General features: G+C 40.5%; 1 protein-coding gene across 3 annotated transcripts; it reads right to left on the minus strand.

Moving 5' to 3' along the window:
• Window positions 1-3420: 3420 nt before the first annotated feature.
• On the minus strand, window positions 3421-18314 carry tmem50b.S (transmembrane protein 50B S homeolog). 3 transcript variants are annotated; one of them, XM_018248891.2, is made up of 7 exons: window positions 18169-18314; window positions 12004-12158; window positions 10100-10212; window positions 9175-9242; window positions 7308-7400; window positions 5624-5681; window positions 3421-4158 (listed from the first exon to the last, which is right to left on the minus strand). In XM_018248891.2, exons 2-7 carry the CDS (start codon window positions 12100-12102, stop codon window positions 4113-4115), a joined length of 477 nt encoding a protein of 158 aa, XP_018104380.1. In that variant the 5' UTR covers window positions 12103-12158; window positions 18169-18314; the 3' UTR covers window positions 3421-4112. The 3 variants fall into 3 exon arrangements, with proteins under 3 accessions (XP_018104380.1, XP_018104381.1, XP_041439347.1); XM_018248892.2 differs by having other exon boundaries at window positions 18173-18309; XM_041583413.1 differs by lacking the exon at window positions 18169-18314 and adding an exon at window positions 12825-12848.
• Between the last annotated feature and the right edge of the window lie 957 nt (window positions 18315-19271).

Here is a 19271-nt window from a genome sequence, read left to right on the forward strand (position 1 = left end):
TGCTCCCATTGATTTATATGCAACCTCGGCAGGTCTAAGATGCCAGATTTTCGGATTCTGAATTTTTCCATCCTCGAGGTATAACAAATCCCGAAAAATTTGTGTTTTGTTTTTCCACTAAAAATTCGGAGTTAATACTAAAAAAAAACAACAATTTTTTGGGTTTTTGGCATTCTGAGTTTAGTTCATTACCCCATTTATGTGCCCAACCTGCAGCTCATTACACTTTTCCTGAGGCTGTTGTAGCATTCCCATGTAAGCAGTAAAAAAAAAAATTTTGCGGATCATTAAAATACAGGCTTTTATTACATGTTGCAAGCTATCAGCATACAAATGACTACATACAAATCTTCATGCATCTTTAATTCAATATACAGAACTTGTGCAGAGCAGACAGGCCACCAGATCACAGCAATCAGCTCTCTGCTTCATACACAGTGAATGCTGGAGGAAAAGGATAAAGCTAGGTGCTGCCTATCAGCCCGAGACACAAAGGAATGTGGAATAGACAGTTATAGTAAGCAGATGGGGCTTCGGTACTGGCAGTGGTCTATCTGAAAAGTCCCACCGGGCCAGCACCTCCTATGCCTTAGCAAGCAGTTACTCATTCAATATGTATATTGTGTTTAGGCTAAGTAAATGATGGTCTGGAATAAATTCTAATGACTTTAGACCAGGAGTTTATCAGCCAGCGGCAAAGTGTACCTGTAAAGGCAGGTTATAAATACACAAAGACGCTGCAACATAACCCCAGATTCCCCTCAGTTTACTTTCTCTATTTACAAGTATACACAATACTATGAGTTACCACACTGCTTATCTTAGCAGAAATATTCTTTATAGATACGAGTGAACAGCCACTAGGGATTATGTTGTACAGGTATGGGATCCATTATCCGGAAACCCGTTATCCAGAAAGTTTAGAATTACAGAAAGGCCCTCTCCCATAGACCCCATTTAAATTTCTACAAATGATTTCCTTTTTCTCTGTAATAATAAAACAGTAGCTTGTACTTGATCCAAACTAATAATTCTTATTGGAGGCGAAACCAGCCCATTGGATTTATTTAAACTTTACATGAGTTTCTAGTAGACTGAAGGTGTGAAGATCCAAATTACGGAAAGATACGTTATCCGAAAAGCCCCATGTCCCAAGAATTCTGGATAACAGGTCCCATAACTGTATAATAATGGATTTAATGTGGATTTTCTATGCCATTAACAGTACTCAGATTATTACAGCCTGTCACAGACAAAGTGGCTGTTAGTGCTGTCCCTATTACTGTTACAATTTAAAATCTCATTAAGGGTAAGGCCAGACGAGGAGATTCGGGGAGGTTTTGTCGCCTGACCACTAATCGCCACGTGTTTTGCGCGACTATCTCGCCAGGCGACAAAATTTCCCCGAATCTCCTCGTCTGGCCTAACCCTAAGAGTGCAGCTGGCCATGCATTTAAAGAACCACTCATTTTGGCAAGGTTGCTGGGGCTAAAGTTGTAGGGTTGCAGCATCAGAAGCAGCCTCTTTCTTTCACCTGATGGTTACACTAACCAGCAGGTGGCGCTGTTTTTACAACTTATTCATAATAATAGTACATGTATCCCATAATATCTTGGAATAAAAAAAAAATGTACATTTCAAAATTTCTTAGAATAGCACTTGTATCAATCTTACAATCACTTATTTTAAATGTTTACTTATCCTTTAAGTCACAGGAACAAGGTTTAATCAGGGTTGTTCAGATTTCCCACCTTGGATTGTGGGATAGTTTAAGCAGCATTAATAATTTTAATAGCCCCTTCTGCCTCCGAATTCAGATGAACAAGCAACTTTTGCCTCCCTTATCGGTCAGTATTTGCACCTAATTTGTAGGTTTCATGAACACCCTTCCACTGAGGAATATGTCGGCACTTTATGTACATCTTAATTACAATTATAGTAAATGGCTCCAACGGTTTTCAGCTTTTATACAAGTTAAAATTCAAATAAATACATATTTGAAGGGATTATTGTTCCTGTATGTTTATCGCTCACACAATAAATGCAGTCAAGGTGAGGGATCTGGGATATGGATTTAAAATCTGCTAAAAAAATAAACTTTATATCTATCAAGTTTAGTAACAAATAACTTATATCCCTTTAAATTTCAGTAACGGAAAAATAATAAACACACCAGTGCCTTTTGCTTGACTGAAGGGTGGAAATGCATCTATTTGCATCTTCCTCTCACTCTGAGAACAACTATGGGAAGAAAGTCTGAGCATCATCTGTTGTGCATCAAAGGGGAATTTATCTCAAGTAGGGGAATGTACTGAGCGGATCTAATATTATCAAACAAGTTGGATATGTGACATTTGGAACATTTCACATACATTTTGTTGTGGTTCCACAGTTGGTGAAACAACAATTAGTTTCAGTTAAACCCCTGTCTATTTAAAAAATGCCTACACACGAGCAAAGATGCCAAATGACCTGAAAGGCTTTTCACTTATAAGAAAAACAGCCTCAAATATATAAAACTCTGGGAGAAATAAGGTGCAAATTGACATTACAAGAAAAAAAAGACAGTATAAAGAGGAGGTGTTTATGGCATGGAAGATCTATGCCTGTATACTCATCCGCTGTACCTTTGTTATTTCAGTAGCACTGCACATGCTCAGTGTGCTGCAGGTTTACTTAAAGGGGTGGTTCACCTTTACGTTGACTTTTAGTATGTCGTCGAATGACCAAGGGGCCCATTTACTTAGCTCGAGTGAAGAAATAGAGGAAAAAAATTTTTTTTGGCTACTTCGACCATCGAATGGGCTACTTCGATTCTAACTAAAAATCGTTCGACTATTCGATAGTCGAAGTACTGTCTCTTTAAAAAATTCTTCGACCCGCTAGTTCGCCACCTAAAACCTACTGAGGCCAATGTTAGCCTATGGGGAAGGCCCCCATAGGCTTCCTAACAATTTTCTGATCGAAGGAATAGTGCTAAATCCTTCGACTTCGATTTTCAAAGTCGAAGGTTTTCAATTCGGCAGTCGAATATCAAGGGGTAATTAACCCTCGATATTCGACCCTAGGTAAATCTGCCCCCTATTGTAAGCAACTTTTCAATTGGTCTTCATTATTTATTTTTTCATAGTTTTTGCATTATTTGCCTTCTCCTTTTGACTTTTTCCAGCTATCACTGACCCCATCTAAAAAAGCAAATGCTCTGTAATGCTACAAATGTAATGCTATTCCTACTTTTTATTGCTCATGTTTCTATTCAGGCCTCTCCTATTCATATTCCAGTCTTTTATTTAAATTGGTGCATAGTTGCTAGGGTAATTTGGACCCTAGCAACTATATTGCTGAACTTTGCAATAGGGAGAGCTGCTGCATAAAAAGTTAAATAACTAAAAAACCACAAATAAAAAAACATTAAAACCAATTGCAAATTGTTTAGGAATATCACTCTCTACATCATACTAAAAGATAAATCAAAGGTGAACAACTCCTTTAAGTGCTGATCATTACATACAGTACAAAGGAATCAATGATTTGTGGGGAGCAAGGAGCAAAATCACGTTGCTATACAGAAAAAACAACAGATTTTTAGTGACAGTATCTTTAGACTGGTAGAGTAGCTCTACACATATAACACATGCATTATTTCTACCCAAATCCTTACTGAGCAGTTCTTTTAGCTGTTGATAAATGACAGCTGAAAACTCAGAATATAGATACACTGCTATGTCAAAGTCATGAATTAATACTAGAGTGTTCTAATAAGAAAGCTTAATCTTTCTTGCCTGCTCTCAGACAAAAACAAATCACTCCATCAGACAATGGAGTTTCCCGATAGACTTCAAAACAAAACCCTGGAATTCTCTCAACCCCATGTCATCGAATCAGATAATGAACTGCCCATACCGTAAAAAATAACTCATCTCTATTATAAATTATCTTCTTTCATACTATACATTATCCTCTTTTTTGGACTACAGTGTATGGCAATAATTATACATGGAAGGGGGTAACAATGTACATAAGGAAGATAAGCAGATTGGCAAGTGTATAAAATAATATTCACGGGGCATAGGGGAAGGAGAGGTTGACGAATCTTCCAAACTAATGAACATTTATGACCACAACTCTTCCGTTCTTCCAAATTTGTAAATCAGTGTGCTGTATGGAAAGACAAAGAAACATAATTAATTACATATGAATAATCAAATATATTTGCATGCACACCCACATTTAAGGATTATCCTACATTCATATAAAATATTAATTATATAGGTACCCATGATCTGGAAAGGAGTTTAAACTGACTTTTATTATGACTTAGAGAGTCATATTCTGAGACACTTTGTATCTGGTTTTCATTTTTTATTATTTTTGGATTCTGAGTTAGTTCAGCAGCTCTCCAGTTTCCAATTTCAGCAATCTGGTTGCTAGGGTCCAAATTACCCTAGCGACCATGCGTTGATTTGAATGAGAGACAGGACTATGAATAGGAGTGGGACTGAATAGAAAGAGGAGTAATAAAAAGTAGCAATAACAATATTTCCTTTTTCTTTGTAATAATAGAATGGTACCTTGTACTTAATCCTAACTAAGATATAATTTAATGAATGTCTAAATACATTTTTAGTATATATAAAGTATGGAGATCCAAGTTACAGAAATACCCTTTATCTGGAAAATCCCAGGTACAGAGCATTCTGGATAACAAGTCCCATACCTGTATAGCATAATATAAAATCTCTGCTGTATTATAGAGACAGAGAATAAATAATAATATAATAAATAAAGTACCCCTTGTTGGAAAACATAATACAGGTCATGGAACTCCGAGGTAACTTCTAATATCCTCATATTTTCCAACAAGGGGTACTTTATTTATTATAATACACAGGTTTTAGTAAGTCATGTGACAAAAATGAAATCACTACTCACCTTTTATAACTGATGACATCACTAGTCACCGTTATAATTACAAGATATTCATGGCTTTTGTGTATATACATTTCCTGTACAATGTACAATTAAAAAGAAAACTTTGTGGCTCGTTAAAGGAAAATTTTTAACTAATAAAAGAAAACATATAGGTATAGGTTTTGTATAGGTATTGCTATTGAAAGCAGTGTTTGTCACTTTCTATTCTCTTCCGTTAGCTGTGGTTTTTGAAACAATTCAACGGACTGACAGACCTGACTTGCTGGAGGAGACTTGCTTTTGCAACACTGTTTAAAAAGCAACAATTTGCTTTAAGATTAATTTGTAAACGTAATTGCTTTTTTTTTTTTTTTTTAATAAAGTCACATTGGAAAGTTGCTTATAATTGTGTTTTCTTTTATTAGGCAAAAAATCTTTTTGGGGTTGACATGTCCTTTAAGGTCAACATAAACCCCTATTTTCAAATATGGTACATTTCCCCTTTACATAATTCGTAGCACAGCAAACACTGAATTGCAGTCACGTGTATATACTTTATACTACATTCTTTTGATAATGCAGGATGAACGTCCAAAGGACTGGAGCACAGGGATCACAGTGACATTGAAAACAAAAGAAGTAGCAACTAAAATAAAATAAAGAGGTGGGTAAATTCCAGTACAGAAATGACAGGTATCTACTTCCCACTTACCTAAAAAATATTAAAGCATTCTGGAAAAACACAGCTAGGCCTGGGTACACATTGAGTCCTGCAGGAGGAACAGACACATGTATGTGGAAAGTTTGCTATTATATTCATATGGACAAACGACAGCAGCAGGGGAACACAATCAAGAGAAAAACCCCTACTGCTTACAGGAATACAGAAATATATATATTCTTTGGCTTGAAAATGTTAGCTTTTCCGCGCCAGTAGCCTAGCAGTCTGTAAACACAGCAGTTAAAAGAAAAACGTAAGCCTAACAATGAATATGGCGGAAAATGTAGTGCAATATCAGTAATAACCCTGGGCTTTATAGTTGTTCAAAGGAGCTTGTGTTTTGATTACCATCACAAGTAGCGACAATTAAAACTCTGTGTGGGGAAATGTATTTGGCAGGTTTTTCTTTGTGATTCTGTAGCAGAAAGTTTCAAGACACTGTGAGGTTTAATTTTGGTCTCCAATAGATATCTGAAGAAAAATGCGCCACACATCTTTCGGCCAGGAAAACTATACCCCCAAAATGAACATTTAAGCAACAGATAGTTTATATCATATTAAGTGACATATTAAAGAATCTTACCAAACTGGTCTATATATTTAAGTAAATATTGCCCTTTTACATCTTTTGCCTTGAACCACCATTTCGTGATGTGTGCTGTCTCAGAGATCCAATCAACTTTCCCCCTCCCTGAGCTTTTAACAGGTACCTGCCCAGCACCCCCCTATTGTTGCGCCCTAGGCAGGTGCCTCTTCTGCCTACCCCTAGGTCCGGCCCTGGGCAAGACTAAAGGCTAGTGAATGATTATTTGCTCTCCTACTTAATCCTAGAAGCTTAAAGGTTAATATGGTAAGATTTGGGGTGATCCCTTATTTTCTTCCTCAGATATTCATGGAACTATGGGTCAGATTTATTATGAGCCATGGAGAACCCGGACTAAAAGTTGGACCTCATAGGCAGGCTGGAGTTAAAAAAAAAAATACAGGCTTAAACCCTTGGTTATATATAGACTTAAAATAACAGGCAGGTTATATATAGACTTAAAAGGTTGAACATGTCTTTTTTACAACCTAACTTACTATGTTACTTAGTGTAAAATAATCATAAATTAGCAATTAATTGCCCCAACATACTAGTCAGCCTCCATTAAAGGAAAGGAACAGTTCAGTGTAAAAATAAAAACTGGATAAATAGATAGGTTGTGCAAAATCGTTTCTAAAATTTAGTTAGCCAAAAATGTAATGTATAAAGGCTGGAGTGACTGGATCTGTAACATAACAGCCAGAACACTACTTCCTGCTTTTCAGCTCTGTTGCAGCGCGTTGAATCGCGCCGAAAACGTCCATGTAGTCCTACCCTTATACATTACATTTTTGGCTAAATAACTATATTAGAAACATTTTTTATTTTGCACAGCCTATTTATTTACCCAGTTTTTATTTTTATACTGAACAATTCATTTAATAACAATTTCAATAAAAGCAGAAGAACACTAATAAACTACGGGTAGACTAAATTTTTTTCTTTTAAGTACTGTCAGCCTGCTGCTTCTCACAAAGCTCTACTGCCCTGGCGACAGGCCTGTGTAGCTTTGCCCACAAATAGAGGCATGGGACTTTATGGCTTGTCATTTCCATTTTATGTATTAAAATACTAACACTTTGTGACACTGACCTTGTGTGACATAAGCTCCAAAGAGAATCCACATAGAAGCAATGAGCGATCCAAACATCAACATAAAGCCAATAAAGAGCCAGATTCGGGCACCTGAGTGTCAGAAAATAAAAGGTATGTGTTCAGCTTGGTGCAGGCTAAGCAAGTCAGCTGTAGTTTAACCACGTCGTTGTCTTCTGAGACAGGGTTAGTGGCTTGGACACGTCTCTTGCAGGCACAATCTTCCATTATGCTTTCATATAGGTCCTTTTGAGATTCTAAGCTCTAATGAGCAGCAGCCGCTTATATTTTTTTGTCATGTAATCTGTATGTTCAGGGTACGCTGCAGAATATGTTGGTGCTTTAAAAATATATGTTACTAATAATAACTGTAATAATAATAATAATGATAGAGAATGATAATGAATCCAAAAGACAAAGAGGACTGTAAATGGCACCCTCCATAGCATGACAACTCCCTAAATTTTCCCATAGTCTGAACAGAATGATATCATAATACTGGTATGGGACCTGTTATCCGGAATGCTTGGGACCTGGGGTTTTCCGGATAACGGATCGTTCTGTAATTTGGATCTTCACACCATAAGTCTACTAGAAAAACTTGTAAACATTAAATAAACCCTATAGGCTGGTTTTACTTCCAATAAGGATTCATTATATCTTAGTTTGGATCAAGTGCAAGCTACTGTTTTATTATTACAGAGAAATAGGAAATCAATAACAAAAATTTGGATTATTTAGTTATAATGGAGTCTTTCCAAATTCGAAACTTTCTGGATAACGGGTTTCCAGATAACGGATCCCATACCTGTACTATGCTTGTATAGGTACAGGTATGGGATCCGTTATTCAGACACCATTTATCCAAACAACTCCAAATTACAGGAAGGCTGTCTCCATTGTAAACAAATAATTAAAACAAATTTAAATGATTTCCTTTCCTTAAACAGTAGCTTGTACTTGATGGTAATAAGCTGCATGAATTAATCCATATTGATGGCAAAACACTCCTATTGGGTTTATTTAATGTTTAAGGGCACAGCGATAAATCTCCTCTTCTTCGGGGGACTAATCTCCCCGAACTGCCTCCCCTGCTTTCCCGCCGGCTAGAATGTAAATTGCCAGCGGGATGGCACTCTTTTAAAAGGAGAATTTAACCCTTAATTAAAAAATCCCCTACCCCCAACCCTACATAGACCCCCTTGCCTGCTCCCCCCACCCAGCCTAGGTGATACCCTGGATAAATGCCCCCAACTCATTACTTACCCCTCAGTGCAGATTCGGGGCATCGGAGTTCATGGGCGCCATCTTCTTCTCTTCAATAATAAGAGCGGTGTATCGGCGCATGCGCATTTGGAGCAATCTTCCGTTTCGCGGCAACTGCGCATGCGCTGAAAGTCACGGAAATTGCCGAAGTGAAGGAAGAAGACCTGAAAATTACCATGCCAGAAGATGGCGCCTGTGAACTCCGATGCCCTGAATCTGCACCGAGGGGTAAGTAAAGAGTTAGTACTGTAAAGAAATAGCACTTGCTGTTACCTTTTCCCTAAAGATGTTTGTCACATTTACTGACGCAGGGAAATGTCCCACCGGGCAACTGCCTCACATTTTGTTGCTGTGACCTTTCTCGAGCAGCATCAAAACTTGGGGGAACTGGCACCTCTCTCTCTTCCCATTGTGAACACTGAGAACTGCAGTTATTATTAGCAAGTGGAAATAGCTGCTGCTGACTAAACATGCTTCTATGTGTCGGCCAACTCCTGTGCAGGCGCGCCCTGCTTGCGTTGACTCCTATTGTCTGCACCATAACAAAAGCAACAGCAAGTCAATCATCCAGGGTCACCTACCCTCAATAGCAATTTATTACCTGTCCTTCCCATACAGCCATCACTGTAACTGTCTCCTCTCACTTGCGCATTCGACACCGCATTTATCCTGAAACATAAAGAATACAAGAGAGTGTGAACAGATATAAATGATTTAAATAAAAATAAACAATGCATGTATTTAAAGGGATCCTGTCATCGGAAAACGCATCAGTTAATAGTGCTGCTCCAGCAGAATTCTGCACTGAAATCCATTTCTCAAAAGAGCAAACAGATTTTTTTATATTCAATCTTGAAATTTGACATGGGGCTAGACATTTTGTCAATTTCCCAGCTGCCCCTGGTCATGTGACTTGTGCCTGCACTTTAGGAGAGAAATTCTTTCTGGCAGGCTGCTGTTTTTCCTTCTCAATGTAATTGAATGTGTCTCAGTGAGACATGGATTTTTACTATTGAGTGCTGTTCTTGTGTTATCTTGTGTTAGGGAGCTGCTATCTGGTTACCTTCCCATTGTTCTTTTGTTAGGCTGCTGGGGGAAAAGGGAGGGGGTGATATCACTCCAACTTGCAGTACAGCAGCAAAGAGTGATTGAAGTTTATCAGAGCACAAGTCACATGACTTGGGGCAGCTGGGAAATTGACAATATGTCTAGCCCCATGTCAGATTTCAAAATTGAATATAAAAAAATCTGTTTGCTCTTTTGAGAAATGGATTTCCGTGCAGAATTCTGCTGTAGCAGCACTATTAACTGATTCATTTTGAAAAAAATTTTTTTTTCCCATGACAGTATCCCTTTAAACATGTGGTCCTGGCCTCCATCAGTATAATCCATAATATGACCATATAGGAATATGCATGCCTATTACTATGCAGCTGAATATAAATTGCTTTATCCCATACAATTAAAATATGCTTTTTAGTGCTAAAGGGTGTATAACCCCATGTACAGAAGATATAAGCACTTACATGAAGAATGCGACTGTAGAGAAGACCCCGCAGGTATGAAACGCATGGTTGAGTTGCTTCTGGTCGGGGTAACATACTGCAGCATCGATCATAATCCACCAGCCTGAGAAAAACTGAGACAGAAGAAGCAAATAACACTGCAAATTAACTGTTGCAGAAATATCTCTAGCGGTTCTTTCACTGGTTAAGAAAAGGAAAAACAAAATCCTTCGATGAACATTCAAAGCCCTTCACTCCTCTGCTCCTCTCTACAATTCTGCACTTGTCTTACTTGAGTTTACCACCTAAGTGAGACATTTCTCTCATTGGCATCAGCCACCATTACAGCCAGACCAGTAAAAAACCTGCCAGGTGGCAACCCTACTCATGTACCTGGTAGCCTACTCTCAGAGCCACCATATTTTTACACCATCCACACCCACTACCATCTCTCATCTTATACCTTTTTACCTTGCAGCTCCTTACCTTTGGAATTCTACCCCTGAATTTCCCCATAGGGAACACTCACTCAATCTTTTGAAAACAATAGTCAGATTCTAACTTTTGGAGCACTAGAACATATCTTGTCTGGTCCAGTCCTGGCACATAAAGGATAACTCAACCCCCAAATTATAAAAAGCCCCTACCTAGTAAGCAAGACTCCCTGCTTCCCCTTGCATATTTAAATAGGTCTGAAAATGTCCCTAAAATGTTCCCACCTAACAGTGAAGAGTAAGCGCAGCGGAGCTTGTGGACGGCATCTTCTCGATCTTCGGGTCCTCTACGGTTGCCAATTTCTGGCATTATGTTGCATGCGCAGTCGGTACATTCCGGAAGACTGCTCCAACTGTGCATGCGACAGTACGGCGCTCTATTACAGATGAAGACTTGCAATCCGGAAGATGGCACCCACAAGCTCTGCTGCGCTTGCTCTGCACTGTTAGGTGGGAACAATTTTAGAAACATTTTCAGACCTATTGAATCGGGAGGGAAAGCAGGGAGGGAGGACTTTCTTGCTAACTAGGTAAGGGCTTTTCTTAATTCTTGGGTTGAGTTCTCCTTTAAGGGCCAATGCTCAAACCTCTGAACATGTTTTCCCTTGATTTGTGTCTGTATATTATCCACCTGCTTAGACTGTAAGCTCTACGGGTGAGGGGCCTCCTTCCTACTGTATCTTTTAGTACATGGCATGTAATCTCTGTATATTTATACTTATTTATTACTGTGCTTGTTACCCATTTATGATTATGCTCGTCCCCCCTGTATGTCCTTTTCTACTCTGTAAAATTTTACAGTGCTACGTATTCATGTAGCACTTTAAGAATAAAGATATATAGATAGATATATATATATATATATATATATATATATATATATATATATATATCCATCCAAGCCTTTCTTGAAGCTATCAAATGTATCTGCTGTACAACACCTCAGGGGAAAATTCTCACGTGAAAAAAGCCCTTTCCTCTAATCTCAACGGATGTCCTAACATCCTCTGGAAAGATCTACCAGTGAATAAGGCATCAGACAGACAATTTGGTCAAGTTTGTCCAACAAATAAATTGAGAGATTATCTGGAAGTGAAAGGAAAACGATATCACGGTGAAGACTTTGGACTGGGTGGATTATTTTTGCTGTAGTCACAGAGCAGTGAGAGTTGGGCACTGAGCTTGGCTAATATCAGTCATAGTCTGTGTCAATGTATCAGAGGAGAACGTAGAAAGATTGCAGCCAATGTTTTGTTTATCCAAATGAACAATACAGGCGGCACTCCAAATGAATGTGAGGAGGTTTATTGTAGCATATCAAGGTAACAACATCGCCTTAAGCGTTTCGGGAAAACATTCCCTTAATCATAGGCATGTTTTGTTTATGGCACAAAGTCCATAAAGGAAAATAAAAAATCCCCACCGACTCACCAGCACGCCTGCAACCACTGAAGCGATCGTGTTCCGCTTTTCTCCCCAGTCGATGCACTCACACTCAGGCCATCGGAAGTTGTCCAAGAAGCCGGCCATTCTATGGCTCAGTGGTGCCTCCTTCACTAGCAGATTCTATGCTGGAGTTTCATCAACTGGAAATAATCCTCAGCATGTTAAAATCTCCAAAGGTTGTCACTTGTACAGTTACAGTGGTAATGAGGACACTGAACAAAATACACTTCTCAAACTTATATTTCCTGTGAGTGTTATAGGAATTAGAATTCAGCAGTGTCTTCGGGGGGGGGGGTTCGTTTAGGGAACTCCATATTCACATTTTCCTTCAGAATGCCATTATTACAGAAACTACATAAGCTAGAATGGTATTACGGTATCTTACTTTCTTTAAGATGAACCAGTGGCTCCTGAGTAACATGTTACTCACCAACCCCTTGGATGTTGCTTCCAGTGGCCTCAAAGCAGGTGCTTATATTTTGATTCCTGACTTTGAGACAAGTTTTGGTTGTATAAAAACCAAGTGTACTTCCAAACAGAGCCTCCTGTAGGTTGCCAGTTCACATAGGGGCTACCAATCGACAATCACAGCCCTTCCCACAGGAAGATTTTTAAAGCTTGTGTTGCTCCCCAACCTTTTAACATCTAAATGTTGCTCATGGTTAAAAAGGTTGGGGAACCCTCCTCTAGGGAGTAGTCCCTGTAATGGAGACAGGCATTCCCAGCTGGCTGTGCCCCGTGCCTAACTCCTAGTTTCCTGAACTAAGACACAAAGAAAAAGGCCTGAGGTCAGACCAAATACTGACCTCAGCTTCAACTCCACTGTGTGTGACCGCACACAGGCTGATCAGATTCAAATCAATGGAGCAGGGTCCCTGAGTAGATCTGCTTCTCTCAGCCTGAAAAAAAAATATGCAGGCTGACAACAGCCGGACCCAAAAGCCTGTGTGCCCATAGCCTTAGGGAAGTGATAGAATAATGTAAGGCTAGCCATCCAGAGAGACAGTGGCTTAGGCAAGAATAAAGGCAGCAATATATAGGCCAATCCTGTATGGTATCTGATTGGAAAAGAACTCATCCCAGCCAAACAATTAGAACAGCAGGACACAAAGAGGAGCTGGGCTCCACTTCACCTTTCCATATAGTAGAGTATCATATGCTGGCAGGTATTGTGGATTGGAACATGACATTTTTAAGTCTGCCTGATCAGTCTGGCTCTTTGGACCACCACCTAAAATTATACAAATTGATAGGATTGTGTAAGGCCAACTTAGGTACAACGTAAAAAAGGAGTTGTATCAGCTGCTTTTACAGCAGGGGAAGTAAAGTTTAAAATAGAATAAGGCTAGAAATGCTGTATTTTGTATACTAAACATAAACATGAACTTACTGCACCACAACAAATGATTTAAGCTTTCAAAGTTGGCCACAGGGGGTCACCATCTTGTAACTTTGTTAAACATCTTTGCAAGACCAAAACTGTGCACATGCTCAGTGTGGTCTGAGCTGCTTAGGGATCGTCATAAATTATCAAAACAGCACATGTCAAATAATATCTGCCAGAAGCCAATACAGCAAGACTGATTAATAATCAGAATATACAGACTGCACTGGGTCCTGTGTTGTCATGTAATCTAATGGGAATTTTCTACATTTTGTATTGTTAAATACAAACTTTCTCCAACTCTGCAGAACCAGTGGCTACAGTAAACTAATCCTCCAAATAAAATCCCAGTTACATCTGGCTCCATGATCTTTGTCCCTGCAGCTGGAGTTGGAAACAATGAAGGGGTTGTAAAGCCAAAATAAAATCCAATACAAATCTCTACAAAGTAGCCGACTGCTCTACAGGGAAACAAACAAAGCTGCTTGAGTTCTGCATGGCTGGAAAGTAAGGCGGGGGCTCCCCCTGCTGTTCATAAGTATGATTGTTTCCCTGCAGAGCAGTTAGGGACCATCTGACAATTCCTATCCACAGCAGTAAATTAAGGAAGAATTTCACTGCATACAGTCAGATTTGTTATAAAAACCGAACACATTTTTAAATTAAAGTATATTGGAGGTAGGTATCTTTTTCATCAAAGAAAGTGAAAATTGGATTTTAGTTTTTTTGCCTTTACACGCCCTTTAAGTAGCCCCATCAACTAGCCGATGCAGTTCGCGATCGCCAGAAAAATCAAACCACCCTGATCAATATCTTGGCCAGATATCAATCGGGGAGACCTGTTGAAAGCCCCCATACACTGGCAGATAAGCTGCCGAATCTAAAGACTAAAGGACCGATATTGGCAGCTTTATTCTGCCCGTGTACGGCCACCTTAAAGGAGAACATAACACTAAATATCAATAAGGGTAAAAATGCCATATTTTATATTAGGGATGCACCGAATCCAGGATTCGGTTCGAGATTTCAAATCCGAATTATAATTTGCATATGCACATTAGGGGGAGGGAAACCACGTGACTTTTTGTCACAAAACAAAAAAGTAAAAAATGTTTTCCCCTTCCCATCCCTAATTTGCATATGCAAATTAGGATTTGGATTCGGTTTGGTATTCAGCCGAATCTTTCGTGAAGGATTCAGGGGTACGGCCGAATCCAAAATAGTGGATTCGGTGCATCCCTATTTTATATACTAAACTTAAGTCACCAGCCTAAAGATGATAATAATAATAATAATAAAAAAACATGACCTTGTACTTGATCCCAACTAAGATATAATTAATTCTTATTGGAAGAAAAACCAGGTTATTGTGTTTATTTAATATTTACACGATTTTCTAGTAGATTTAAAAGATCTAAATTACGAAAAGATCCATTATATGGAAACGCCAGGTCCTGAGCACTCTGGATAACAGGTCCCATACCTGTACTGTGCATTATAATGACAGGTATGCCCGATTATATTCCTGTTACACAGTATACAGTGCAATTTAAAGTGACAACTTACTGTTATTAAAGGGGTTGTTTGCCTTTAAATTCATTTTTAGTATGATGTAGTGCAGAGTCCCCAACCTTTTTTGGCTGTGAGCCACATTTAGATATAAAAAGAGTTGGGGAGCAACGCAAGCATAAAGAATGTTCCTGGATGGGACAAAATAAGCGCTATGATTGGCCATTTAGTAGCCTCTATGAAGACAGGCAGTTCTTATGCAACCAAAATTGCCTTCAGACCTGAAATTGAAAAATAAGCACCTGCTTTGAAGACACTGGGAGCAACATCCAAGGGGTTGGTGAGTAACCTGTTGCCCACGAGCCACTGGTTGGGGATCACTGATGTAGAGAGTGATATTCTGAAACAATTTGCAGTTGGTTTTCATTTTTTATAATTTGTGGCTTTTGGAGTTATTTAGATTTTTATTCAGCAGCTCTCCAGTTTGCAATTTCAGCTATCTGGTTGCTAGAAGCCAAATAATCCTAGCAACAATGCATTGATTTAAATGAGATACTGAAATATGAAATTCTCATTTCTGACATCACTGCCCCCTGCAGGCCCGGACTGGCAATCTGTGGGTTCTGGCAAATGCCAGAGGGGCTGCTATAATGTGCCATAGAAAGTCAGTATTTAGTGGGCTGGTGGGGGCTGTTTGGGCCTCTGTGTGGGCTGATTGGGCCTCTGTGTACTTGAAATGGCAGGGCCTATTTTAATTCTCAGTCCGGACCTGGCCCCCTGTATCATGTTAAACCACAACCGAGTCCCGGGTCTCCTCCACACAAACCAGAAAGACACATTTATATCTGGGCCGTACAAACTGTGCTTTCCCAAAGCCTGGGGGCTGTATGTGGGATATGTTCCCTGTCAGGCCTGGACTGGCAATCTGAGGGTTCTGCCAAATGGCAGAGGGGCTGCGGTAAGATGCCATAGACAATTTAGTGGGCAGGTGCGTTGGGGGGCTGTTTGGGCCTCTGTGTACCTGAAATGTCAGGGTCTATTTTAAATCTCATTCCGGACCTGTTCCCTGGGCACCACCATAACTAATGGCAACCCTGGCTATATTGAGCTGAAACCGAAACATTTTGTGTAAAAAATAAGAACGTACCAGTGCATTATACTCATTTAGATATAGAAGAATTGTGCTTAAAAAAAATAATGTTTCAGGCTGATTTATTGAATATTTCTGCAAAAACCCTAATCCCTTCTCTTCCACTTCCTGCTCCCTGAATTCCCAGGCTGTGCACTGGAGCCGGCGGCTCTCAGCTCACTGCACTATAGGACAGGAACCAATCAGCAGCTAGCAGGACCTGATAGGGAACTGAAGCCTGTCTGTGCTTGTGTGACTGCAGGGCTGTGATTGGCTGTCCCCCTCCTACTGTGCAGGGACGGTTAGGACACGCCCACCCCTCATTTGAAACACAGACAGAGACCAGAGAACATCTATAGGGAGCTCCAATAAAGAGGCTATTTTGAAAGAAAATTAATTTTTAGCACCATGTAAAAAGCAACACCATATATTATTTTTGATTGCCTACAAAATTAGTTTTTTTTTCATTTATCCTATATGTTTCCTTTAACAGTTCGGTTTATCAGAAGCAGTGACATACAGAATTATATACTGGCTAAGGGCAGAGATACAGGCTGCAATTCGGGGAGATTAGTCGTCCAGCGTCAAATCTCCTCTTCTTCGGGGGGGACTAATCTCCCCGAACTGCCTCCCCGCCGGCTAGAATGAAAATCACCGGCGGGGTGGCACTCGGATCGCTTCGTTTTCCAAAGTCGCCTCACGAGGAATCTTCGGGCGACTTTGGAAACAAAGCTCTCTGAGTGAAAAATTGCCGGCGGGGAGGCAGTTCGGGGAGATTAATCGCCCCGAAGAAGAGGAGATGTGTCACCGGGCGACTAATCTCCCCGAGTCTGCCGGTGTGTCTCTGCCCTAATTGTGCATGACAACTGCAGGAGCTGGAACAGGTTATAGGAAGCAACAAGCAATCTCAGTTGCTAGGGCTCACATTCCTAAGCAATCAGGCAGCAGTTTGCAAGTCAGAGGCCAGACTCAACTAGATAATACGGAATGCATTTTAGGACATCTTGCGGAAAATTCCTGTCCTCCATGCGATGTCTTACGGCTTAGGAATGCTGCATCGGCTGCTTTTACCGTCACTCATCCTCCAAATTTGCAGTCATACCGCCGTCCTCTACCCTCCCTTCTCAGCCGTCAACCAAACGAACTCCGCCCTCAGTCCTCCGCTGTACCTGCTCAGCCCTCTTCCCAGTTTCCTCAGCACTCAGCCTTCCACTTTACCTGTTCAGCCCTCCGCACTTCGCCCTCAGAACTCATCCATCAGTCTTCTCTCTAAGCTCCTAAAGTGGTGAGCGAGCATTTTCAGTCCGAAAAAGCGGAAATGCGTTTAAAACATCTCTATAATAATACTGGCGAAGTGCGGAGGGATGAAGCGGTGAAGCGGAAGGATGAGGGACCGGGTAGAGGGCTGAGCAGGGAGGGAAGAGGGCGGAGGACAGAAGACTGAGGGCAGAGTTCGTATGGCTGATGGCTGAGAAGGGAGGGTACAGGACGGAGGTATGACTGCAGATTTGGAGCATGAGTGACGGTAAAAGCACCCGATGCGGCATTCCTAAGACGTAGGACATTGCATGGAGTACAGGTATTTCACCGTAGGATGTCCTAAAATGCGTTACATAAGATACTAAGAAAGGAATTAAGTAAATAGGGTGATATTCTCATAGAGACAGGTCAGTCAATCTAAATCATGATGATAATGAAAGTTGTACTTCCCCTTTAAACAGAAGGCATGGGCCACTTCCCCTTACAGGAATCAGTAGAATTCTCTGCAGAGCCAAGTTCCTGCCTAGGACTGAGCAAAGGAAGGAGGGGAGAAGCAACTAGCAAACATGCCCTGTCCATCCTGCAGCTGGCACACCCCCATCCCACAATGGCACGACCCAAAATGTATCCGACCCCCTGGAAAAGGTTCCATACACCCATTATGTAGCCGGTACTACATTTCCCAGCAGCAGCACCGTCTGACAGTCCCTCCGCAAATCGCAACTCAGAACTGGAGCCGGACATCCAGCGCGCAGCTTTAGATTGTTACAGAACTAAGTGAACTCAGTGACCCCCCCCCCCCCCAGTAGCCGGCAGTCTTGCGGCTCTACAACTAGAGCGGGCAGCATAAAGTAATAACCAGATCTACCTACTGACAGATCCCTCTGGGCTCGATTCGCTTCCGCTGGCTCTGACACAGTGGCTGAAAGGGTTAAACCGCCTTGCCCTCTGGGTAAATGCTAGAGAACGAAGCGGCTTTCAGAAGGGCGTGATGTCACGGCCAAGTGATCAAAATGGGGCGGGACGTAGAGCTGTCACACGAGGGCGTGTCTAATGCCTGTTACCGCTTGTTTGATAATACCACGTGACAGCTTGGAAAGACGCAATCCAAAGTAAAAGAAGGGGGGGGGGGGAGATTTGTGCTGATCGCACTGAAGGTAAAGGGACAGTAACACCAAAAAAATGAAAAGTGTTTTATAATGTACTGTTACCCTGACTGGTCTGCTTTAGAAACACTACTATAGTTTATATAAACAAGCTGCTGTATAGCCATGGGGCAGCCATTCAAGCACAGGATACACAGTAGATAACATATAAGTACTACTATAGTTTATATAAACAAGCTGCTGTGTAGCCATGGGGGCAGCCATTCAAGCACAGGATACACAGTAGATAACAGATAAGTACTACTATAGTTTATATAAACAAGCATCTGTGTACCCATGGGGGCAGCCATTCAAACACAGGATACACAGTAGATAACAGATAAACACTACTATAGTTTATATAAACAAGCTGCTGTGTAGTCATGGGGGCAGCCATTCAAGCACAGGATACACAGTAGATAACAGATAAGTACTACTATAGTTTATATAAACAAGCTGCTGTGTAGCCATGGGGGCAGCCATTCAAGCACAGGATACACAGTAGATAACAGATAAGTACTACTATAGTTTATATAAACAAACTGCTGTGTAGCCATGGGGGCAGCCATTCAAGCACAGGATACACAGTAGATAACAGATAAGTACTACTATAGTTTATATAAACAAGCTGCTGTGTAGCCATGGGGGCAGCCATTCAAAGCTGAAAAAGCAGAACAGGATACACAGCAGATAACAGATATGCTCTGCAGTATGAGATTCTATAGAGCTTATCTGTTATCTACTGTGTATCCTGTGCTTGAATGGCTGCCCCCATGACTACACAACAGCTTGTTTATATAAACTATAGTAGTACTTATCTGTTATC

Source organism: Xenopus laevis, chromosome 2S, assembly GCF_017654675.1.
Source record: "Xenopus laevis strain J_2021 chromosome 2S, Xenopus_laevis_v10.1, whole genome shotgun sequence".
NCBI classification, from domain to species: Eukaryota; Metazoa; Chordata; class Amphibia; order Anura; family Pipidae; genus Xenopus; species Xenopus laevis.